At 32.5% G+C, this 26,831-nt stretch overlaps 1 protein-coding gene and 1 long non-coding RNA gene across 5 annotated transcripts; one reads left to right on the forward strand and one right to left on the reverse strand.

Moving 5' to 3' along the window:
* Positions 1-25,023, forward strand: LOC110622555 (putative disease resistance protein RGA1). 4 transcript variants are annotated; one of them, XM_043960347.1, is made up of 3 exons: positions 1-2,860; positions 19,480-19,558; positions 19,655-19,841. In XM_043960347.1, exons 1-2 carry the CDS (start codon positions 433-435, stop codon positions 19,539-19,541), a joined length of 2,490 nt encoding a protein of 829 aa, XP_043816282.1. In that variant the 5' UTR covers positions 1-432; the 3' UTR covers positions 19,542-19,558; positions 19,655-19,841. The 4 variants fall into 4 exon arrangements, with proteins under 4 accessions (XP_043816282.1, XP_043816283.1, XP_021622794.2 ...); XM_043960348.1 differs by lacking the exons at positions 19,480-19,558; positions 19,655-19,841 and adding an exon at positions 24,974-25,023 and having other exon boundaries at positions 2-2,860; XM_021767102.2 differs by lacking the exons at positions 19,480-19,558; positions 19,655-19,841 and adding an exon at positions 3,269-3,703 and having other exon boundaries at positions 2-2,860.
* LOC110622559 lies at positions 22,664-23,055 on the reverse strand. The gene is made up of 2 exons (XR_002489125.2): positions 22,914-23,055; positions 22,664-22,816 (listed from the first exon to the last, which is right to left on the reverse strand). It is a non-coding gene; the product is annotated as an uncharacterized LOC110622559 (long non-coding RNA).
* Positions 25,024-26,831: the final 1,808 nt, after the last annotated feature.

A 26,831-nucleotide genomic window follows, 5' to 3' on the forward strand; every position in this document is an offset into this window, starting at 1 on the left:
CTCCTTCAATTTTGAAGTTGGCTAAGATTGTAAGATCTAAGACAAGAACCACTGCAACAAACCAGCAAAACACTGATCAAAACAGGGACCCAAATCTCCATGGATTCATACAACAACGCAACAAAGGACCACTGCGTCAACCCAAATGCTGTCCAAATGCAAACTCAAATGCTTCTTTGCTTGAAGAATCCATGGATGCCTTATAAATTAAGATCTCATTTGTATTATTCTTTTGGCATCTAAATTATTGAACAAGCTCATCAAATTATAGCGGAGAAGGTGAAAAGAATCTTTATTAAAGACAGACATAACAGGACTTGGAATTTTCCTTTTTCCTAAAGTGAGGTTCTCACATAGATCTCTATTAAAAGAAGCCATTGGAAATTATCATTTCATCATTTCTTCTCTGCCTAATCCAAACGCCAAAAATCAATGGCCGACTCTTTTCTCCTCAGCATTGCAGAAAGTGTTCTTGGGAAGTTGGGCTCTCTTGCTCTTGAAGAATTCTTCTTGGCATGGGGACTTGAAAGTGATCTTGAAAAGATCAAGGAGAACTTGAAGGTCATCAAAGCCGTGCTTTTGGATGCAGAGCAGCAGCTGTCACTGAATCCACGGATAGAGATTTGGCTGGAGAAACTCAAACAAGTCCTATATGATGCAGAAGATGTGGTGGATGAGTTTGAGTGTGAAGCTTTGCGAAGGAAAGTGGTAAAGGCTGGGAACACCACTCGAAAGGTACGCCGATTCTTTTCTAGCTCTAATCCACTTGCGTTCCGATTTAGAATGGGACACAAACTCAAGCAGATTAGAGAGAGGGTCGATGAAATCGCAGCTCTTAAGTCCAAGTTTGGTCTTACTGAGCGAATTTTTGATAAGCCTGTCATTCATAGGGAGAGGGAGATGACCCACTCCTTTGTAGATGCATCTGATGTCATTGGGAGGGATCAAGCTAGAGATAACATTATTGAAATGTTGCAACATGTTGATGGTGAAAATGTCTCCATTATTCCAATTGTTGGAATTGGAGGTCTTGGGAAGACCACACTTGCTAAATTGGTGTATAATGATCAAAGGGTAGCTACTCTTTTTGAGTTGAAATTATGGGTCTGTGTTTCAGATGTCTTTGAATTAGATAAGGTGATTATTAAAATTCTTAACTCTGCATCTCCTGATAAGAAATATTTGGATATGGGTATAGACCAGCTGCAAAGATCCTTGCGAGAAGCTTTGAATGAAAGAAAATATTTACTCATCCTAGATGATGTGTGGAGTGAGGACCCTAGAAAATGGCTTGAACTGAAAACTTTGTTAATGGGAGGTGCTAATGGAAGTAAAATTGTAGTCACCACTCGTAGCAATCGTGTTGCTGAAATCATGGGCACAGTCTCTCCCCAAAATTTGAGTCTTCTTCCACATCAAGATTGTTTGTCTTTGTTCTTTAAATGTGCATTTAAAGAATATGAAGTAAAACAAAATCCAAATTTGACAACAATTGGGGAAGAAATAGTGAGAAAATGCAAAGGAGTTCCACTAGCAGTCATAACTTTAGGGTCGTTGCTTTACTCTGTAACTGATGAACATGAGTGGGAATTTATAAGAGATAGTGAGATATGGGAATTAAAGCAGAAGGAAAATGATATTTTGCCAGCTTTAAGATTGAGCTATGAAAATTTGCCATCTTACTTAAAAAGATGCTTTGCATATTGTTCAATTTTTCCCAAGGATTATAAATTGAACGAGATTGAATTGGTTTATTTGTGGATGGCAAATGGACTTGTTCAATCTTCCAATGAGAATCAAGAGTTAGAAGATGTTGGCTTTCGCTACTTTAAAGAGTTGTGTTCTAGGTGTTTCTTCCAAGATTTTTCTGAATATTATGGTATTGTTAGGTGTAAAATGCATGATCTAATACATGATCTAGCATTATCCATTACACAAAATGAATGCTCAATGTTTCTCGACAGCACTCAACAGATTGCCAAGAGTGTTCGACATGTATCTTTTCCCCATCCTGAATCACTTCCGAAAGATGTTCCTAAATCCTTACAAAACTTGGAATGCATGCGGACCATTTGCTTTATAAATGAAAGAGGAGAGGGAATAAGCATTGAAATGTTCATTAAGACATGTTGCTCAAGATTTCAGTACTTGAGAGTCTTGGATTTGAGTGATTCAAGCTTTGAGGAGCTGCCAGCAAGTATAGGCAATTTGAAGCATTTGAAATATCTTAATTTATGGATGAACTCTAACATCAAAAGACTCCCTAATTCAATATGTAAGTTACAAAGCTTGCAGACTCTACTTCTCTGTGGATGTTGGAATCTTCAAGAGTTGCCCAAAGATATAAGGTGCATGATTAACCTCAGATTTCTTTGTATTACTACACAGCAAATGTATTTTCCAACGGGTGGAATAGGTTGCCTGAAGTCTCTTCGATTTCTTTCGGTTACTGGATGTTCCAATCTGGAAAATTTGTTTGAAGACATGCAAGGTCTCAAAAAACTTCGAAGACTGGTCATCTCTTTTTGTGAAAGTTTGATCTCTTTGCCACAAAGTATAAAATGCCTAACAACATTAGATACTCTTTGTATTGCTGGTTGTGATAACCTGGAATTGAGAATGGAGGAAGGAGAAGAAACGCAATTCAGCCTCCAAAGATTAGAGTTAGGAAGGTTGCCAAAAATTGTGGACTTTCCGGAATGGCTTATTCGAGGATCTACCAATAGTTTAAAAGTGTTGAAAGTTGAAGGATGCAACAACCTTAGAGAATTGCCAAATTGCCTACAGAACATGGCGTCACATCCAGAGGTTCAAATCATACGATGTCCGAAGCTAAACAATAATCCTTTACAAAAAGCAGGTGAGAGTTAATATATAGAACTATGATTCAAAATATCTTCTAACTGTTTGTATTATACTTTATTTTTAATCCAAGTGGATAAGTACTCTGTTTCCTTAAGTTCAAAAAGTGTTTTTAAATTCACTTTCATGAATGTTTTAATTTATAAAGTCTGCCACTTTTTTATTTTATTTTTGTTATGGAAACTTCATTAATTCACTTTTTTTTAGAATATTTGATTGTATTATAATTATAGTCAAATAATGTTACAATTTAGATTATCTTCAAAAAAAAAATTTAAGGATAATGTTATAATTTTATCATATAGCAATTTAAATTATGTTTTTTTTTCCTAGGAAAAATTATTATCCTAATTAGTTATTAACTGCTCTTATGGTAATTTGATATTTCTCTTATATCTCTGGTCAGAAGAGGCCGGTCCAAGCGCATCACTGAGTTGAGCATTTCAGCTTGCATTTGGACATTTTTTAAATTAGAACATGGAAACTCAAGAACAAAACCAACACTAAGCCGGCTTAGAAACCACTCCAAGCACCATTACCATTTCTTTTATGGAAGGAAAACTATATATAAAAAATCTTTCGAAGGGAAATGGTAGAAAGCTTTGCATTGCAATCCCTTTCTTTTAAGTTTTTTGTTACAGGTGATAAAAAAAAAGGCGTTTCAGTGTGCTGCTTCTACTTATATTCCTTGAATGATTTATTGTCTTAATTTGTATTCTTTAAATTAATATATTGTCATATTCTAAAACTCTGTATTTTCTTTTAATTTTAAGGATTGAGCTTTGCTCCCTCAATTATATATTATTGTATATTGCACTTAATAGTGGATTTCTATAGACGATAGACGGTTGCTTTATCGATTGCTTTATCAATTGCTTTATCAATTGCTTTATCAATTGCTTTATCAAGCGCTTTATCAAGCGGTGACTACAATTTTACTTCCATTAGCACCTCTCATTAACAAAGCTTTCAGTTCAAGCAATTTTCTAGGGTCCTCAATCCACACATCATCTAAGACGGATAAATATTTTCTTTCATTCAAAGCTTCTCGCACGGATCTTTGCAGCTGGTCCATATCCATATCCATATATCTTTCCAGGAGATGCAGTGTTGAGAATTTTAATAATCACCTTATGTAGTTCAAACACATCAGAAAAACAAACCCACAATTTCAACTCAAAATGAGTAGCTATCCTTCAATCATTGTACACCAATTGGAATAAATGAGACATTTTCAGCGTCAGCAGAATTGCCAAATTACCTACAGAACATGGAGCATCTCTAAGTTGAACATTTGAGCTTGTGCATATCTTACTGAATAATTTTATCGTCTCAATTTGAATTTTTTTTTATTAATTACTGTTATCTCCTAAGTGTCTGGAGTCTATCTTGATTCTGTATTTCCTTTTAATTGTAAAATGTTTTTCGGATGACTATCTAAGAATTGACCTGAACTCTCTGAAATATTATACAATTATTTATGCATTTGATTTGGATAGGTGGAAAAGGGTGAAAGAAAGAAAATAACTTAAAATAAAAATAATCATGAAAAGACATTTTTTCTTATTTGATTAGAAGAGAAAATAAAAAGAGATCATTGGCGGATGCAGCCTATTTGAATGAGTGATAAATAATATATTGAATTCAAAAGTAAGTTCTTTGGATTAAAAACGAATTACAATATGTATAAAATTAAATAATATATATATATTTAATAAAAGAATTAAAAATTTTAGTTTTATAAAATATAAAATATTTTAATGAAATAAAAAGTGACTAATAGATTTTCTAAACAGGGACTTTAATGCTAATATATGCAAATAGGCAAGCTGAAGCAGTACTCTTTTATCGACTATTGATTGTCATTGTTATTTCTTTTTTCAAATATTTTGATATTTTTATTTATAAAAATTTCCTTGGTAAATAATTGTTTTCTGTCACTAATGTTATCATTGAGAAAATTTCTTTTAATATTACCGATGGATTATGCAATTCAAAATTTTATTTTTATTTCTAATTGTGCAATTCAAAATTTTATTTTGTTCTTATTGCTGTAAACTAAGATTATGTGATTCAGCTAATAAAGACCATGCAGATATCAAAGAAGATGAACCCTTCATTTCTTGCTACCCCAACAACATCTATGTAAATTTGGTTGTCATTAATATTTTTAAATAACTGTGTTAAATTCAGTCTCCCAGAGGCAATAGCATTTTATATATAATTAAAATAATAATAATTTATATCATAAATATTTCAAAATATTTTGTAATTATATGTATAATCAAACAGTCTTTCACCTTTGATCAATAAAAATCTTATTATCGTAGAGTTAATTTTAAAAATCTCGTTATCATGAGTATAAAAATTAACCCATTCACAGTCATTGGTCAGCCAAATTCTTTCTCTTCAATAAATATCATCTATATTAAATATTTAATAAAATATTAGTAATTATTATAAATCTAATATAAATTAAATAGAGTGTTCTCCTATTTTATATATAAGAGTAAAATCGAGTCAATTTTTGAAGAGTTTAAATTTATTTTATTAAAATTTTTTTAAGTTAGAACCGAATTTAAAATTTACTCATTTTAAACTTGAGCTAAATATTAATAAACTACTTAATTGGTTTAGCAAATAAATTTAGACAAATTGAGTTTTTATCGAGTCTAAAATTAAACAGTTAAATTAAAGTCTAATAAATTTTAATTTAAAAATAATAAATTTAAAAGTAAATAATTTTAATTAATTAAAATACAAATTAATTCAAAAATCTATAAAAATTGAGTTCTTAAATCTTAAGCAAATATTTACAAACCTCTAAAAGTGTAATTAAATTTGTGCCGAACTAAATTTTGAAAAATTCAAGTTTGGATCATAAAAATTTATGGAGGTTTTATAATCAATTTTCTTATATCATAGAGTTCAGCTTATTTAACGGAGCTATTTACAAGACAGTTCGCAAGTATATTCATGAGTTTGAAAACAAGTCAAATTCACAAATTTTAACAAGTGAAATAGTGTAAAAATTCAAATTTGACCAATTTAGAAGTTCAACAAAACTTGATTAAATTTTTAACGAGTCAAATTTTAAATAGTTCACTGCTACATGTTGTTGGTATGTTTATTTAAGTATAAATTATATTTTAATTTTAAAATGTTAATGTAATTAATAAATTAATTTTTATATTTTTAAAATTAAATAATTAAATCTTTTTATAATTATTAGTCTATTTTAATAGAAGATTTTCCATTCATTTTTGTTGGTATAAAAATCTTTTTATTACCTTTTTAAATAAATAAATTATATGTTAATTTATAAATTTTAACATAATTAACGGAACGATTTTTATATCATTAAAATTTAATATTTAAATTTTTTTATAATCAATATATTTATATTTTAATTTTTTCATATTTTTATAATTAAAATATAAAAATATCTTTATTATTTCTTTTAAATTAAAAATATTAAGAAGTTAAATCATTTATTAAAATTTAAATTTTTTTCATTTAAAAAAAATACTTAACTTTTATATAAATTATCATATTCAACTAAATTTTAACACTTTTTACTCTTTAATTTTCATTCATTAAAATATTTGAGTATTTAATAATTTTAAAATTTTTAAAAAATATTTAACTAAAATTTAACCCTTTTTTACTCTTTAATTTTCATTCATTAAAATATTTGAGTATTTAATAATTTTAAAATTTTTAAAAAATATTTATAATTTCAGTGATTTTTAAGTAGTATCACATAAATTTTAAATAAATTATAGGCTTTTACAAAAAGTATTTTAGAACTAAATTATACTTTTAAAAATTTAACCATTCACTAGCTTTAAATTAATGTCTACGATGAATAAAAAACTATAATTTTAAATGAACCGAATATAAAAGAATTTAAAATTTTAATTTTAAAAATATAAAAATTAATAGATTAATTATACTAAAACTTAAAAAATAAAGTATAATTTATATAATATAAAATTAATTAACAAAAATTCAAGTGTTTACCAAAAGTATTTTAAATATTTTTGATAAAGTATTTTAAATATTTAAAAAATTTATTCTCTTTTTGACCTATTGATTAATAAAATTATAAATATAAAAGGTCTTTTCATTTGAATGGACTAATTATTAAAATATTTAAATATTTAATTTTAAAAATAAAGAGATTAATTTATTAATTATACTAAAATTTAAATATTAAAAAATAAATTATCTTTTATTTAAACATCCAAAATTTTATTTTTAGTTATTAATTTATTTTATCCATGCAATACTTTTCGACGGTAATATTTAACTTATTTTAAAAAATAATTATTAAAGTACTTAAAATTTAGCAATGACTTTTTATTTATGCCTTTATTTAAATATAAATTTTATATTTTATATTTAATTGGATAAATTATTTTAAAAATTAATTATATTATAATAAATTTAAAAGTTAATATTTTATTATTTAAAATTAAAAATATAACTGTAATCGTAATTAAATATAAAATTTGAACATTTTACATCTAATAAATCTGAAAAAATAATTTTGCTTCTTGGCTCTTATTTTTCATTTTTAATTTACGATTTTTCTGCTTTAACAAATCTTTGAGTCTTTAGTAAAATTATCGAATATATCCCAATACTTTTAAAATTAAATATTTTAATTTCTTAGATTTAATATCTAAATTAAATGTACTTTCATTCATAACATTTATTAATTAATTATGTAACGATCCGAAAACCGGACCGTTACCGGCGCTAGAATCCAGTTCGACTTAAGGTCGCCGAGACCCGTAGCAAGCCTACTATGCATCCTGTGTACCTGATAAAATTTCATACATGATCGTACATTTTCATAAAAACTTTAAACTTTTCATATACCAAACTTGACCTGTGCATGCACTAAAACTGTATACCTAAAAACCTTATACTAGAACTCTTATTAAATGCTCTAGTTGGGTCAACATTACATACATCAAGTTTAGTTCAATACATCTCATCATTTAAAACATTTACATAAAGATCATGTACAAAAAGGGATTTTACAACCAATATTAGGGCCAAGCACAATATTAATCCTCAATACAATGTATTACATTACATTACATTTCATTTCATGTCCACTTCTAATCTATTACATAAACATAGCCATTACCCTTGCTGACTTCCTGTGCTATCTCTGACCCTGCAACCTGAGAGTTAGGGGAAAGGAGTGAGCTACAAGAGCTCAGTGCGCAGAACAGTAAAAACGGTTCATTAAATATATGTTTTCATGAAATGCATCACAACACAAACAATCCACATTACAACACAAACAATCCACATCACGGATGGACTGACCCAAAAATCCATCTACTCTGTGCCCGGCCCTCGGTGGAGCTCCTCAAGACTTCTATTACATAACATAAGTTGTGTGCCAGGGGCATAGTGCAGGCCACACCTGGTCTTTCCTGTACTCTGTGCCAGGAGCGTAGAATGGCAGTCCTGGTCTTTCATTACATAATATAATATCTAGAGGGCTAATGGGTCGTCCTGTTGTCCATCCACATCAACAACCAATTATGCAATGTGGCATATTCGTGATGTCTAATGCAACCAACCTATTACATATACATGATAGCATGAATATGCTTAAAACATTTGATTTCTCGAAATAAAAGATTAGTTTAGTTTTACTCACCTCTAGCTGAATCTGAAATAACTCTGAAGCAGCTATCTCACTGCTAATCACCTCGGTTCATCTGGTCCGATTCTACACAGGTGAACTCAAATGAGGGACCAAACATACTCTAACATGACTCTAAACATCTCCCCAAAAACCCTCTAAAATATCGTAAAACATGTATAGAAAACAGGCAAAGGAAGGCTGGTCAGGGGACTTTCGGTGGTAGGTTCGGTGGCCGAAGGTCCCTACAGATCCGAAAGTCATGCACTTTCGGGGGCAAGCTTCGGCGGCAAGCTTCGGCGGCTGAAAGTCCTCCACAGATCCGAAAGTCAAGCACTTTTGGGGGCAGGTTCGGCGGCCGAAACTCCCCTCCAGAGCCGAAAGTCCAAACTTTCGAGGGCGAGTTTAGGCGGCCAAAGCTGCCTCCACAGGCAGGTTCGGCGGCTGAAACTGGTTTCGGCGGCCGAACCTGGGTCCTCTCGAAGGGCAGAACCCGATTCCGCCTCACTCATCCAGCCACCCAAAACTTTCCAACTTGCATCCAACTATTCTAAAACATGCATAAACATATTTTCAAGCACATAAATGGCATAAAACTAACCTAAACCCCAACAAACATCAACATAGCATCACATTTATCACTAAACTAACATAAACCATAACATTTTAGATATAACCAAAATATGCATTCTAACTCCCTTAAAACCCCTTAAAACTTACTTAAAGCATAAAAGAAGAGAATGATCTACACTTACCTCTTGAAGATCGAAGGTAGACGTGACCCAAACTTGGAGATGTGGAGGAACGAGCTCCGGGGGTCTCAGCCGGGTATTACAAATTATTTAAATATACTAAAAAAATTTAAATTTTAATAATTTCCTCTTTCCTAATAACTAGGAAATTGTACTAGTTACTTTTTATTATTCATTAATTATATTATTTTCTTTTCTTTTTAAATTTTAACAATAAATAAATAGTTTAACTAGACAAAATATTTAAATTATGTTTAATAATGGTAGCTTATAATAATTATAATAAGAAAATAAAAATAATATTTAACAAAATATAATTAAAGTTAAAATTAATAATATTCATAATAATATTTACAAATATATGAATTATTTTAATTTAGTTAATACTGAATATTTAATTTATAAAAAAGTAAATGAATAATAAGAGTAAAAAAATTCTAATTCTATTTAAAAAAATTAAAAAGTTTATATTTTTCCATTTAATAGCTAAAACATAATTAAAAAAAAAGGAAATTTTATATGATTTGGTTAGTGTAAATATATCATTATTTGTGTAAATATTTAAAATTCATTAAATTTTAATTAGAAACATGAACTTATATGAGATGTAAGGAGAGATAAATAATATGTTAATTGAATTAACTTAAAAACCTGCAATAACATGTTAGAGGGAGTTGAATGATATTTAAATTAAACTTGAAGGAGTTTTTTTCTTTAAATAAACTAAGTTGAGTGATTAAATTGAAAATATGATAAAATTGAGGGATTACTAATAAAAATTATCTCGATATCAAAATAAAAAGTTAATAAATTAAATATTTTAATTGAGTGTTTTTGGTAATTTACATCTACAATTCCTCAACTTTGAAGTTTTGTTACATTTAGTTTTTCATCTTTAAATTATTATCATAAAATCCTCTATCTTTTAAAATATTACATAAAAACCACTCCTCTTCATAGACATTTAATAAAAATTCTTAAATATTAATTATTTATTTATCGGGTAAAATTAATATGTAACAATATCACTGTGAAAAATAAAAAATTAAAAAATATGTGAGGAGAGATAATGTTATTAATATCTCATGTGAAACTTTTCAATTTTTTTATTTTTTTATTTTTATATAAATATTAAATATTTTTATATAAATATTTTTTTTAATAGAAAATATCATGAGTATTTTTCTTATATAACATTTTTAAAGATAAGATGTTTTATGAAAGATGACAAGCTGAACTTCGTACACGTCTCCATGATTGAGAAGTCCACTCACATGGAGAATCTACCAATTTCTTAGCTTTGCTTTCTCATTGGATTAATCATTTCATCATTTCCTCTCTTCCTAATCCAAACTAGAAAAATCAATGGCCGACTCTTTTCTCCTCAGCATTGCAGAAAGTGTTCTTGGGAAGTTGGGCTCTCTTGCTCTGGAAGAATTCTTCTTGGCATGGGGACTTGAAAGTGATCTTGAAAAGATCAAGGAGAACTTGGAGGTCATCAAAGCCGTGCTTTTGGATGCAGAGCAGCAGCTGTCACTGAATCCACGGATAGAGATTTGGCTGGAGAAACTCAAACAAGTCCTATATGATGCAGAAGATGTGGTGGATGAATTTGAGTGTGAAGCTTTGCGAAGGAAAGTGGTCAAGTCTGGGAACACCACTCGAAAGGTACGCCGATTCTTTTCTAGCTCTAATCCACTTGCGTTCCGATTTAGAATGGGACATAAACTCAAGCAGATTAGAGAGAGGGTAGATGAAATCGCAGCTCTTAAGTCCAAGTTTGGTCTTACTGAGCGAATTTTTGATAGGCCTGTCATTCATAGGGAGAGGGAGATGACCCACTCCTTTGTAGATGCTTCTAATGTCATTGGGAGAGATCAAGCTAGAGATAACATTATTGAAATGTTGCAACATGTTGATGGTGAAAATGTCTCCATTATTCCAATTGTTGGAATTGGAGGTCTTGGGAAGACCACACTTGCTAAATTGGTGTATAATGATCAAAGGGTAGCTACTCTTTTTGAGTTGAAATTATGGGTCTGTGTTTCAGATGTCTTTGAATTAGATAAGGTGATTATTAAAATTCTTAACTCTGCATCTCCTGATAAGAAATATTTGGATATGGGTATAGAGCAGCTGCAAAGATCCTTGCGAGAAGCTTTGAATGAAAGAAAATATTTACTCATCCTAGATGATGTGTGGAGTGAGGACCCTAGAAAATGGCTTGAACTGAAAACTTTGTTAATGGGAGGTGCTAATGGAAGTAAAATTGTAGTCACCACTCGTAGCAATCGTGTTGCTGAAATCATGGGCACAGTCTCTCCCCAAAATTTGAGTCTTCTTCCACATTGAGATTGTTTGTCTTTGTTCTTTAAATGTGCATTTAAAGAATATGAAGTAAAACAAAATCCAAATTTGACAACAATTGGGGAAGAAATAGTGAGAAAATGCAAAGGAGTTCCGCTAGCAGTCATAACTTTAGGGTTGTTGCTCTACTCTGTAACTGATGAACGTGAGTGGGAATTGATAAGAGATAGTGAGATATGGGAATTAAAGCAGAAGGAAAATGATATTTTGCCTGCTTTAAGATTGAGCTATGAACATTTGCCATCTTACTTAAAAAGATGCTTTGCATATTGTTCAATTTTTCCCAAGGATTATGAATTGGACGATATTGAATTGGTTTATTTGTGGATGGCAAATGGACTTGTTCAGTCTTCCAATGAGAATCAAGAGTTAGAAGATGTTGGCTTTCGCTACTTTAAAGAGTTGTGTTCTAGGTGTTTCTTCCAAGATTTTTCTGAATATTATGGTAATGTTAGGTGTAAAATGCATGATCTAATACATGATCTAGCATTATCCATTACACAAAATGAATGCTCAAAGGTTCTCGACAACACTCAACAGATTGCCAAGAGTGTTCGACATGTATCTTTTCCCCATCCTGAATCACTTCCGAAAGATGTTCCTAAATCCTTACAAAACTTGGAATGCATGCGGACCATTTGCTTTAGAAATGAAAGAAGAGAGGGAATACGCAGTGAAACGTTCATTAAGACATGTTGCTCAAAATTTCAGTACTTGAGAGTCTTGGATTTGACTTGTTCAAGCTTTGAGGAGCTGCCAGCAAGTATACGCAATTTGAAGCATTTGAAATATCTTAGTTTATGGCAATCTGACATCCAAAGACTCCGTAATTCAATATGTAAGTTACAAAGCTTGCAGACTCTACTTCTCTATCAATGTTGGTATCTTCAAGAGTTGCCCAAAGATGTAAGGTGCATGATTAACCTCAAATTTCTTTGGATAACTACGCGTCAGAAGTATTTTCCAACTGGTGGAATAGGTTGCTTGAAGTCTCTTCGATTTCTTTTCATCACTGGATGTTCCAATCTGCAATATTTGTTTGAAGACATGCTAGGTCTTAAAAAACTTCGAAGACTGGTCATCTCTGGTTGTGAAAGTTTGATCTCTTTGCCACAAAGTATAAAATGCCTAACAACATTAGATACCCTTTGTATTGGTCGTTGTGAAAACCTGGAATTGAGAATGGAGGAAGGAGAAGAAACGCAATTCAGCCTCCAAAGATTACAGTTAAGATCGTTGCCAAAAATTGTGGACTTTCCAGAATGGCTTATTCGAGGATCTACCAATAGTTTAAAAGTGTTGGAAGTTACACAATGCAACAACCTCATAGAATTGCCAAATTGCCTACAGAACATGGCGTCACATCCAGAGGTTCGAATCATAGATTGTCGGGAGCTAAACAATGATCCTTTACGAAAAGCCGGTGAGAGTTAATATATATAACTATGATTCAAAATATCTTCTAACTGTTTTGTGTTATACTTTATTTTTAAACCAAGTGGAAACGTACTCTGTTTCCTTAAATTCAAACAGTGTTTTTAAATTCACTTTCATGAATGATTTAATTTATAAAGTCTGCCACTTTTTAATTTATTTTATTTTTGTTACTCATGGTGGACAAAATCACAAAAGAAAAAAAAAAGAAAGAAAAGATTGTTGCGTTTCTGGAGAGTTTCTGAAGCTGAGAGATGATCAGAAGATGCTCTGCTGGTTTGGAGGCTCTCCTTTTATAGCTGAAGAATTCCATCCATCTAGGATTTCAAAATCCCTTTTTGATTTGGTGTTTGACTCCTCTTTTGATGTTGAATTTAATTGCAATTGGAATTTCTTGGATGAGAAGTTCTTTCGTGGCTCTTGGTTTTATGTTGGTAGTGATTGGGTTGGAATTGGACTTCTGAAAATTCGGATTTCTGTTTTCTGCCCAATTTCTCGCTCTTCTGTCAGTTTCTGCTGTCAAAGTGATTTGCCCGGTGATTTGAGTGTTTTGGGCAAATCACTGACCCAATCACTTTTCTGTGAGTCAGTCCAGTTTTTTGCTCTCTGTCTTCTGCGAGTGATTTGGCCAGTGTCTTCAAGTGTCTTGGGCAAATCACTTGCCCATATCACTTCTGCCTGTTGCCTCCAGGTTTCTGCTGTCAAAGTGATTTGTCAGGTGATTTGAGTGTTTTGGGCAAATCACTGACCCAATCACTTTTCTGTCAATTTTCTACACTTTTTCTTCAATTTTTCAATTTCTTCCTTTTCTGTAAAAACAAGATAAAAACCATAAATTAAACTAAAAAATGTGTAAATAAACAATAATAATTATGATAAAAATGTGGCTAAATTATGTTTGATCAGATACCCCCACACCTAGCTTTTTGCTTGTCCTCAAGCAACAAATAACTTAGTCAATCAAGCTCCTTTTTCTTTTGAGCCTAAGTACCACTTAATCAGCCCCCCCTAGACTCCTAATCTGAATTATCACAGTATAGAGTACATGCACTAAGGTCATCCTCTCCTTTCCTTGTTTCCTTTCACCTACCATGGTCAAGAGAAAGGTTTTTGACTCAGTCATGCTTATTCCTTTATGTTAGGTTTAATGCAACCCCTAGGAGTGACTTGCCACCTTCTCTCTTTCTCCTTTTAATTTTTATTTTTATTTTCAGCAGCACTTATTCTTATCCTTGCCTGAAAAAGTCACTAACCTTTTTACGCGATTGTGTACATGGGTGATACACCCCCGGTTACTCAGTTAGTCACTTGTTCAAGTGGCTACTAGCTCTGTTCATAGTCTAGACCATCGAAACTTATTTGCTTGAAAAAGTCACTGACCTTTTTATGCGATTGTGTACATGGGTGATACACCCCCGGTTACTCAGTCAGTCACTTCTCCAAGTGGCTATTAGGCTTAGTTCATAGTCTTAGACCATTGGAACAGGTTTATGATTTGTGCTTTATGCTGGTTTTTCATGATAGTTTGGGCAAATCAGCTCTTAGGGAGTTACACTAACTTTGTGTTTGCATGTATTTGTATTTTTATTTCCCTTGACCTTAGCAAATTTGAGGATTCAATTCAAGAGAAAAACTCCCTAAGTGAAGGTAACATACTGTGAATGATTCAATTTAAGCTTAAAGGGGTGGCAAATCAATGGGGTCATGAGATAAGGAAACTCTTTTAACCTTGTTATCTATGTTGAGTAGAACAAAAGCCAAGACAAAATTATGTGTGTGTGTGCAAAAAGTGAAAAAAATTCTGGTGTGTGCAAAAAGGGGTAAGAATAATGCAAAAAGAAACAAAAAGAAACAAATAGAAATCAAAAGATGATGGAATCAATGCAAATCAATGCAAAAATAACCTAACACTACCCCCACACCTATGACAAACATTGTCCTCAATGTGTAAGCATATATATAAAAAAATTAAGAAGAAAAGGGAAAAGGACTTCCTGGCCTGTGGGTGATTTGGCTAGTGATTTGGGCAAATCACTGGTCAAATCACTGTCTGTCACGGTGGTGGGGCAGAAAGTGTTGAACCAGCAGCTGCAACATGCTTTCCATGTGCTGCATCCTGTCTTGAGCCTCCACCGAATGGTCTTGAGGTGCCTTTTATGTCCTCCAAGGTCCACCCAATTTCTTTTTTGTGCTTCCTTAACACATCAAGGAGCTTTTCTTCTTCTTCTTGGCTGAGCTGGTTGGAAATATTTACTGGAAGTGTATTTCCAGCCTCCCAGTATGCATATTTGAGGTGGCTGGGCAAGGGCTTCAGATCTGGTGTATCTGCTGTCTGCTGGTTTTCTGTCTGCTTGCTGTCTGATTTGGGCTGTGATTTGGGCAGATTATCTGGTGATCTGGGCAAATCACTCTCTGTCAAGTCTGTCTGCTCCAGTGATTTGGTCTGTAATTTGAGCAAATTATCTGGTGATCTGGGCAAATCACTGGGCAAATCACTCTCATCCAGCAAGTTACAGCAGTCTGCTGTTTTTTCTGCTTCAGTGATGTTGCTGTCCACTTCTCCTTTCCTGCAAAGACCATCATAAAGTAAATTTTCTTGATCAAAATCAAAAATTTCTTGACTTAAATCATCAATAACATCAAGGCCATAAACAGGAGAAACATCATTGGGGAATTTCATGGCATCATAAACATTAAATTTGATAACTTCCCCTTCAAACTCCATAGTCAATGTGCCATCATGCACATCAATTTTAGTTCTTACTGTACTTAAGAATGGTCTTCCAAGTAGGATATCAGAGGTGATTTTGCCCTTGTCTTCCTCCATGTCAATAACATAAAAATCTGCTGGAAAGACTAATTGGTCTACTTGCACCAACACATCTTCTAGCACTCCCTTGGGGTAGACAACAGATCGATCAGCCAATTGGATCATAATGCTAGTGCCCTTGAGTGTACCTGCATTCAACAAGTTAAAAATAGAAAGAGACATGACATTTATTGAAGCTCCAAGGTCACACATGGCCTTCTTTATTCCTATGTTGCCTATTTTGCATGAAATGACAAACATTCCTCTATCATTGCATTTGGTGGGAAGTTTCCTTTGAATGAAAGCTGAGACACACTCCCCCACACTTACCTTTTTATGTTCAGCAAGTTTCCTCCTATTGGTGCATAGCTCTTTGAGAAATTTAGCATACCTTGGTATTTGTTTGATAGCATCAAGTAGGGGTATGTTGATTTCCACTTTGCGAAGTGTCTCCAATATCTCTTTTTCCTCTTTCTCCTTTTGGGATCTTGCAAATCTCTTTGGGAAGGGAGGAGGTACCTTGAATTTCTCCATAAGTTGCTGTTTATGCCTTTGACTGGATTCTGCCTGGTCTGTTGATTTGGGCAGATCACTCTCTGCCTTCTCTGGTGATTTGGGCAAATCACTGCTGGACAGCTCAGTTTGCCCAGCGATCAGATCAGTTTCTACTAGTGAATTGGGCAAATCACTGCCCTGATCACTTTCTGGCAGAATTTCTTCCATGGCCTGTTTTTGCAATTTTTTAGCCTTGCTGTCTTGTAGCTCTTTTCCACTCCTCAATGTGATGGCACTAACATTTTGTCTTGGATTTATCTCAGTTTGGGAGGGTAGCTTCCCTTGAGACTCAAATTTGCTCATTGAAGTGGCCATTTGGCTCACTTATTGCTCAAGATTTTGGACAACAGCAGGGGATGCAATAGTGGCTGATTCAATGGTGTATGTTGCTGGTTCAGTAAGTGCAACATCTTCTGGTTCAGTTGTGTCAATTTTTGAGGTTGCTGGTGTTTGGACAGCAACAAGGGATGCAATGGTGGCAGATTCAGCACTTGCTGATTTTTGGACAGCAGGTTCAGCAATTGCCGGTGCAATTTCAGCAGTGGCAGGTGTGGCATTGGGTGAATTTGTTGGTGCAGAAAATTTTGCAGTAACCTGGAATCGGGTATCTGGTTCAGCTTCAAGTGTAGTGGTGATTTGTGCAGCAGACTCAGCAGCTTGGTCTGTTTCTTCATCATCGTCCCATAGATCTTGAAGCTCTTCCTCTCTTTTTAATATGTGTGCGTTCATTGAATTGACCGCTTGATCCACTTGCTGTTGGAGAATTTTCCCAGAAATTTCCAATTTCCTTACCATCTCTTCAAGTTCCATATTGGAGTTTTGAGGTGTTGCTTGGGCTTGATAGTTTTGGTAGTAGTCAGCCCTTGCATATTCATAATTCGGATTGTCCCCCCAACATGGATTGTATTGCAGATCTCTTTGGTAGTCATGGTAGTGGTCTATCCTTGTATAGCCATAGCTCATATTGTCTCCCCAACCTGAATTGTATGTGTCAAGGTAGGGATTATGTCTTGGCTGTCCATAGAATCCTGCATGTGCTTGTTGAAGTTGTTGGGCTTGACCTATACCATAATTTCTCACCATAGAGGTTAGTTCAGAAATTTGAGAAGAGAGAAAAGACATACTTACCGTAGCCATGCTTGTAAGGTCTTGGCAGTGCGTTCAATTTCAGGATCGTAAAGAAGAGTTTCTTTACGATCAGCCCTGGTCACAAAAGGAAAATACGTTAGTTAGATCAATTCCCCGACAACGGCGCCAATTTTTGATAAGCGGTTGTCGAAGCCGTCAAAAATAAACCTATTAAACAATCAACAATAAACTTGTAGATAGTGGCAATAGGGTCGAACCACAGAGAATTGACACCAATGATTTTCCTAATAATGACTAGGTCAAGTAAATAACAAGTAAATAAAAGAAGGGGGGTTTTGAGTTGATGGATTAACACTAAATAACAAAAGAAAGCAATAATTTAAAGATGAGTAAATCAATAAGAGAAAAACTTCTAGTTGAAGTATGGATCTATTTCAGATTGTTTAGAATTGATCATTGATTCTTTAACACTCCTATTTATTCCAATAAATTAGTTTAGGATGTGGAAGACGCTTCTCACAATCCAAATTCCTCCTTAGTTCTAGTTTGATTAGGAAACGTTCGCTAATCAAACACTAGTTAACAAGTTGCCAAGGAACGTCCTTGGGACCTTTGGCATCGAACAACTGTTAACTGCATTAAGACTTAGAGAAACCTAATTCTAACCTTGCTAACCGTGTGGTCAAGTTTAGATCATGCAACTTGATTAAATTTGTGTCCAAATAATATAAGCAATTACGGACTTAAATTATTCAAATAATTGTTACTCAAGCAATTAAAAGCAATAAGCCTAAATTGATTCTAAAAGCAAAGCAACAATTACAGAAAGATCAAATTGCATAAATATTGAAAATAAATAGAAGTTTAACAATGGAGATTTAAATCTCCCAATTTATCACAAATCTGAATTTTCCAACTTCAACTAGAAAGGAAAGTGTTTAGCCACTCATGGTGGACAAAATCACAAAAGAAAAAAAAGAAAGAAAAGATTGCTGCGTTTCTGGAGAGTTTCTGAAGCTGAGAGATGATCAGAAGATGCTCTGCTGGTTTGGAGGCTCTCCTTTTATAACTGAAGAATTCCATCCATCTAGGGTTTCAAAATCCCTTTTTGATTTGGTGTTTGACTCCTCTTTTGATGTTGAATTTAATTGCAATTGGAATTTCTTGGATGAGAAGCTCTTTCGTGGCTCTTGGTTTTATGTTGGTAGTGATTGGGTTGGAATTGGACTTCTGAAAATTCGGATTTCTGTTTTCTGCCCAATTTCCCGCTCTTCTGTCAGTTTCTGCTGTCAAAGTGATTTTCCCGGTGATTTGAGTGTTTTGGGCAAATCACTGACCCAATCACTTTTCTGTGAGTCAGTCCAGTTTTTTGCTCTCTGTCTTCTGCGAGTGATTTGGCCAGTGTCTTCAAGTGTCTTGGGCAAATCACTTGCCCATATCACTTCTGCCTGTTGCCTCCAGGTTTTTGCTGTCAAAGTGATTTGTCAGGTGATTTGAGTGTTTTGGGCAAATCACTGACCCAATCACTTTTCTGTCAATTTTCTGCACTTTTTCTTCAATTTTTCAATTTCTTCATTTTCTGTAAAAACAAGATAAAAACCATAAATTAAACTAAAAAATGTGTAAATAAACAATAATAATTATGATAAAAATGTGGCTAAATTATGCTTGATCAGTTACGAAAGCTTCATTAATTCACTTTCTTTTTTTTTTTTTAGAATATTTGATTGTATTATAAATATAGTCAAATAATGTTATAATTTAGATTATCTTCAAAAAAAAGAATTTTTAAGGGTAATGTTATAATTCTATCATATAGAATTTTAAATTATGTTTTTTTTTTTCAAGGAAAAATGATTATCCTAATTAAGTTATTATATGCTCTTATGGTTCTATGTGCACTTATGGTAATTTGATATTTCTCTTGTATCTCTGGTCAGAAGAGGCTGGTCCAAGCACATCTCTGAATTCAGCATTTGACCTTGCATTTGGACATTTTTGAAATTAGAACATTTACCGGTGATGTTTCATCCTAAAATATTTAAAAATTCAATCAGCATAAATATTTATACTTGTATATATGCATTGATATACTGCAACTTTTTTTTTTCGTAGGTGATAGAAAAAGACATTTCAGCGTGCATGACTTCTATTTATATTCCTTAAATGATTTGTTGTCTTAATCTATATTGTCATCTCCTAGAACTCTGTATTTTCTTTTAATTGTAAAACATTCTTGGGATGACTGTTTAAAAATTGACCTAAAATTCTCAAAGATTATAAAATTATTGTTGTATTTACATATGGATTTAGAGGTTGAGTTTTGCTCTCTCAATTATATATTATTGTATATTGCAATTGATTGTGAATTTCTTTAGACGATAGACAACTGCTTTATCAATTGGTAAATTAGACTTCAAAGTTTTGAGTGCGCCTCATGCACTGGAGAAAGTTTTTGAGGCACGTCCGACATCGGGTTCGGGTGCTGCTCTACTTCTTCTCGCTAGCGTCACATATTGATCCTCTCTTCAGTATTATGGTTGGTTTTCAATTCGGGTAACTTATGGAGGTGATTTTGCTTTGATTACCATTCTGCCACTATTCAAACTTGTTATTCTTAAGCTTCTGTTTGTGTGATTATTTGGGGTTTCAAATACTGTTGTTACTGTATTGCTCACCGATACTATTCATTGCTATTGTTCAGCAAAGGGTTTTTATAAGTTATCATTTGGTTTGGAATTAGCCTTAGAGCTATTTTTTGGTTTTAATATTTTTGGTTTCGGTATCAATTAACATAACTTATTAAGAAATTGTGTAATTTAACTTAAACAAATCACGCAGTTCTCCCTAATTTTTAATGCAATTAATAAATTAAATTCAACAAATGTTTTGAGTTATTTATTGACTAAAATTAATTAGTGAATATTTCCTAATTAATTTATATATAAATAGAAATTAGTTGTGAGTAGCTTTTTTATAACCGGAATCAATTTATTGAAATTAATAAGGATTTATTTTTATTTCAGTGATCAATTCTAACCATTAAAATAGATCCATCTTTAACTGAAATTTGTTTATATTAATTTTTTCACAAGTTAATTATTTAATTTTTACTTTTTATTAATTTCTTCACTCTTTTAATATCTCCTTTAGTTTTACTTTTATCAAAGTCTCCTTTTTATTTATTTCTTTACATAGTTATTAATGGAAAGTTTTTAGGGTTGTGGATAAGATCCTATTTACTCTATATGTAATTATTTTTTATTAGAATATTAATTACCAAATCATATAAGAATATTAATATTTGAATTTGATAAAGATTTAAAATTGATTTAATTTTATATTTTATAAGAATATTTTATTAAATTTCACTTTTTTCACTTGGTAAAATTTCATAATGCCCATCTAAATAAATTAATGTATACGACATATATCGCTTTAGCAAATTTAATATAATTGATATTGTTCACACCATAATTCTTTGGGTATGAACTTGTAAGAGATGGATTACCTCGGCAACCTTTTCAATACTTAAATCGGTATATGTGATGAGTAAATTATGAAATTGACCGTTGGAGATAATAACATACGTGATTATAGAGGTTGTCAGCTCTATATATAATGTATATTAAATAGAGTTTGGATGTGATATGAAATCCAAGATAAGATAAAATATGAAATCTTTTAAGATAAAAATAATATTATGTATGGGTAATGTCCTATTATGATTAGGATTCTATCACTTTATTAAGCGTTATAGAGTATATCTGTGTAATTGACATGTGTATTTAATATATTTTAATATTGATTTAATCAGTAGTCCCTCCTACAATGATCAAATATTTAAGTTCGATACTAATTATTCCCTCTAATAAACTTGTCGCCTCACGAGAATTTGATGACAAATCACTTTGGTGATTGCATTCACTTTTCCCTTGACAAACTTACCATTTTGTGTTTTAACCTTGGAGGCCTTAGTTTCTTTGCTACTTGTTTTGTGGTAATAATATTTTATGGATGCATTTTAATCCAGATGAGAGGACTAAAATTAATTAAAACATAAGTGTTTCAACATATGAACTTATATGATTAAATAAATATTACCTAACTTATGTTTCTATATGCTTTAATAGCTTAACATTGATGAGATCTGGTATTATGTTGCTATCATGAGAAGTTACATGGGCATCAGTTGTTGATGAAGGTGTGCAAATCGCTTAAGAGGCACGATTGATTGTCTGAAAAGCGTTCTTATATTGTCTAAGGGTGCTCTTACGCCACCTAAGAGCGCTATTACATTACCTAAGGGCGATTTTATGTTGTCTAAATAAGCAATTGATTATTTGAAAAAGCGCTTTTATGTCACATAGAGATGCTCTTACGCTCTTATGTTGATTGTAGAAGATTGATCTCTTTGCCACAAAGTATAAAATGCCTAACAACATTAGATACTCTTTGTATTGATGGTTGTGAAAAGCTGGATTTGAGAATGGAGGAAGGAGAAGAAACTCTTTGTATTGATGGTTGTGAAAACCTGGATTTGAGAATGGAGGAAGGAGAAGAAACGCAATTCAGCCTCCAAAGATTAGAGTTAAGATGGTTGCCAAAAATTTTGGACTTTCCAGAATGGCTTATTCAAGGATCTACCAATAGTTTAGAAGTGTTGGAAGTTGAACAATGCAACAGCCTCGGAGAATTGGCAATTTGCCTACAGAACATGGCGTCACATCCAGAGGTTCGAATCATAGATTGTCCGGAGCTAAACAATAATCCTTTACATAAATCAGGTGACAGTTAATATTTAATTGGTTATTACGTTATTGTATTTTAAAATTTTTCCTTTATATATATTTTTCTTTACTTTTATTTAAATGAAAGAAAATTAAACACTCGTACATAAAAAGCGTCACATCCAGAGGTTCGAATCATAGATTGTCCGGAGCTAAACAATAATCCTTTACATAAAAAGTTGCATACATATGTTATCAGAATCATAACAGTATAACAATATAGATTGCAGCAAAAATGGATTTTTAAATGACACCCAATTGGTATATTTTGATGCAAAAGGGTAATTTTCAATTACCCATTTAAGCTGTTAATTTTTTTTAATTCAGGCTCATATCAATTCATGTATTCTCAAACACTCGTACCAATTAAGGCTCCCATAATCTAACCCTGAAAACAATTAATCAACAGTTAATAGAATATAAATTCTGAACACCCACTAACCTGCAGTTATGCCATTGTGAGGGATGATGAGAATTAAACACTAACCTGAAAAACCCAAAGAAAAACACACCATATTAACAATCCCAAACCCATAGAAAATCAAATAAATAAACATGTCAACACAAACCACCATTGCGAGTACCAGAAGCGACAAATGAGAAGAGACAGAGTGAGAGAGGCCGTGTGGGGCAGGGGAGAGAATGAGAGCAACAAAGAGAGAGAGAGACACCGAGAAGAAGAGGGAAAGCGCCTGAAACCTGGTTTTCTTTCTTTCTTTTTGTTTCTGAATTTAATTATTAAAATGTGCTGTGATTGCCCTTTCTTATTTATTTCCTTTTTTTTTACAGGAAATTTTAAAAATTATGTATTTCAGTTTTTTATTTTCAATTATTAATTTATTTTATCCACTCAAAATTCTGTCATTAATATTTAATTTATTTTTAAAAAGAATTTCTAATGTTTATTATTTTTTTTTAAAAAGCAAAACTATTGATTGTATTAATAAAATTTCATCAAATAAAGAGGGATATTATCTCTGATAGAGTGACGATTATACCTAATAGATTTTCTAGCCAAAGTTTGAGTAGTTAGAGTGGCATGTCGATGAACCCATTTAACAGAAATATCAGTTCTAGAGTCTAACAAAGATTTACAATCATTCAAAATCAAAACTAGTTCAGAAAAGTCTAAATATGGAGACCAAAGAGTTTGAACCACCTGAAGACAGTTCATAAGAATGCAGCCATTTAAAGACAAAAATTCCGTCGCAAAAAGCAAACAGTGACGGATAGCTAAAACTTCAACAATTACCGGTGTACCATTACCTTCTGAGAAACCAGAAATTCCACGTTGAAATATACCCTCAGAGTTTTTCACAACAAAACCGTAGCCAATAAAATCTTGACCTTGAAACAAAACCCCATCAATTTGACAAAACCAACTGAAATTGTCCAAACTTGAAGATGACGCACGAATTTGGAGAGGAACGGCTTCAGGATCCCGAGTAGGGTTAGAGGAATAAAACAAGTTCCTGCCCTAATATAAAGTAACAGTGGTATTTCCATGCAAAGCACCAGCACGTTGAGCAGTTTCCCAATCCAAGATATGATGCATGACGTCTTCCACAAGGTGAGCTGCTGAATTTTGCACCTAGTTCCATAATAATGAGTTCCTTACTGGCCATAATCTCCATGCACAAACCATTACAAAAGACTTCAAAATCTGCCATAAAAAATTAAAAAATTATCATTAGGCTGCAAATCCTCCACTCCCCCCTAACCTCCAAACTTCCTTGGACACAAGACAATGCAACAAAATATAATTGATACTTTCATCTTCATGGCACCAAGGACATCTAGTATCCACATCCACACCCTTTTGCCTTAAGTTATCCTTTGTAGACAATATATTTCTACAAGCTCTCCAGCAGAAATCCTTCACTTTTTGAGGGACCGAAACATTCCACAAACTAGTTCACAACTCATCCCCCACATTAAAAGATTTTCCTAGCAAGTCCATACACACGGAGTATGCGGACTTCAGCCTCCAAAGATTACAGTTAAAAGTGTAAGATCGTTGCCAAAAATTGTGGACTTTCCAAAGATTACAGTTAAGATCGTTGCCAAAAATTGTGGACTTTCCAAAATGGCTTATTCGAGGATCTACCAATAGTTTAAAAGTGTTGGAAGTTGAACGCTGCAACAACCTCAGAGAATTGCCAAATCGCCTACAGAACATGGTGTCACATCTAGAGGCTCGAATCACAGATTGTCCGGGGCTAAATAATGATCCTTTACGAAAAGCCGGTGAGAGTTAATATATAGAACTATGATTTAAAATTTCTTTCAACAAACCTGTTTGTGTTATACTTTATTTTTAAATCAAGTGGATACCTCTGTTTTCTTAAGTTCAAAAAGTGTTTTTAAATTCACTTTCATGAATGATTTAATTTATAAAGTCTGCCACTTTTTATTTTATTTTATTTTTGTTACGGAAGCTTCATTAATTCACTTTCTTTTTTTTTATTTAGAATATTTTATTGTATTATAAATTTTAAGGGTAATGTTATAATTTATAATATAGCAATTTAAATTATGTTTTTTTTTTCTAAGAAAAACTTATTATCCTAATTAGTTATTATCTGCTCATATGGTTCTATGTGCACTTATGGTAATTTGATATTTCTCTTATATCTCTGGTCAGAAGAGGCTGGTCCAAGCACATCCCTGAGTTGAGTATTTCAGCTTGCATTTTGAAATTAGAACATTTACTGGTGAGGTTTCCTCCTAAAATATTTAAAAATTCAATCAGCATAAATATTTATACTTATATATATGCATTGATATACTGCAACTCCTTTTTTTTTTCTATTCACCGAAAATATTACAATTCTCTGTTCAAGATTTTTTTCAATAAACAATACAAAAAAATGGAGACTCAGAAACAAAACCAACACTAAGCCGGCTTAGAAACCACTAGAGGTCAAGCATCATTTCTTTTATGGAAGGAAAACTATATATAAAAAACCTTTTGAAGGGAAATGGTAGAAAGTTTCGCATTGCTGTCCCTTTCTTTTAAGTTTTTTTTTTCGCAGGTGATAGAAGAAGACGTTTCAGCGTGCATGGCTTCTACTTATATTTCTTGAATGATTTGTTGTCTTAATCTGTATTTTTTAATTAGGGTAAACTGTAATTTAGTCCCTCTAGTTTAGTGAAATGCAACCTTTCATCCCTCTGTTTTAAAAAACCTTTAATTTAGTCACTGTGATTTTTAAAAACTATGCCATTGGTCCCTCCCGTTAGATTTTCAGTTAAATCACCGTTAATTTTAATTAAAAGACACCGAGAAGAAGAGGAAAATGCTGCCCAGTCGGCACCGGCGACGTCTCCTTTCTCTCCCCGGTCGACAATAAATCTTCTCTCTCCCCAGTCAACAGCGATATCTCCTTCTCTCTCTCTCCATTGTGGCGACATCTCCCACTTTCCAGTCGGAGACAACTCTTCCCTCTCCCCTGTCGGCATCGGCAACATCTCCTTCTCTCTCCCCAGCCGGTGACATCACTCTTTCCAATTAACGCTTCTCTCCCCCACTAAACTGACGACTGCCGGAGACAACACTTGCCTCTTTCCAATCGGCGTCGTCGACATCTCCTTTGACTAAAACTCTCTTTAGGTTCGCAATCAAATTTTTTTGATAATCAATATCTTTTATGTGCATGTTGTTAAAGAATTTTTAGTTGCTATTAAAGATTTTTAGAATTTATGGACTATTAATTTGATTATTTGGAAACTGATAAAAAATTTGATTATTTGCTACTGTTAATTTTTAGGATTTATGGACTATTACTCTGATTAATTATCTGATTATTTGCTATTTGGTTACTGATAATCAAGATCTTTTTAGTTGTTGTTAAAATATGTTAATACTATCAGATTCCATGACGTTTAAGAAAAATGTCTTAATTTATCAGAATGATATTTGATGCAGTGAAGAGATTATAAATCCTAAGTACCCTCTATGTAATCCACCTGGTTCGTGTCATTGAGCATTTCTCCAATATTTCTGATTGTGCATATCCTACAAATAGTTTTTGTGAAAATTATTGCTAAGTTCTTAGACTTGATTTACGATCTATATTTTCTGTATTTATTTTTTTGAAGGTTTTCAAGCACAATTTGATATGGGAGATTGAAATGGCCAATTGAATATATTTTATGTTCAATGTTTAATGAACTTTTAAAACATTTCATTTGTTCAAAATTTTTTGTTGGATAGATAATTGATTAATTGTTGTGTTATGATGATTTTGTAATATATTTATTTTATTTTAGTATATTTAAATTTCCTAATTCAGGTTTGTTATTTGGGTTATAATATCCAAATTTTTAAATTTTATCATTAAATTGAAGTAAAAAAATGGGATTTGATCGGGTTCGGGTATTATGCGGATATTGTTAAACGGATTTGGAACGGGTACGAATATTAAAATTAAAATACTAAACGAGTTTGGGACGGGTTAGGAAATTTTACATATAATCAAATTCAGTTTAGGTACTCTCAA

Source organism: Manihot esculenta, chromosome 9, assembly GCF_001659605.2.
Source record: "Manihot esculenta cultivar AM560-2 chromosome 9, M.esculenta_v8, whole genome shotgun sequence".
NCBI lineage: Eukaryota > Viridiplantae > Streptophyta > Magnoliopsida > Malpighiales > Euphorbiaceae > Manihot > Manihot esculenta.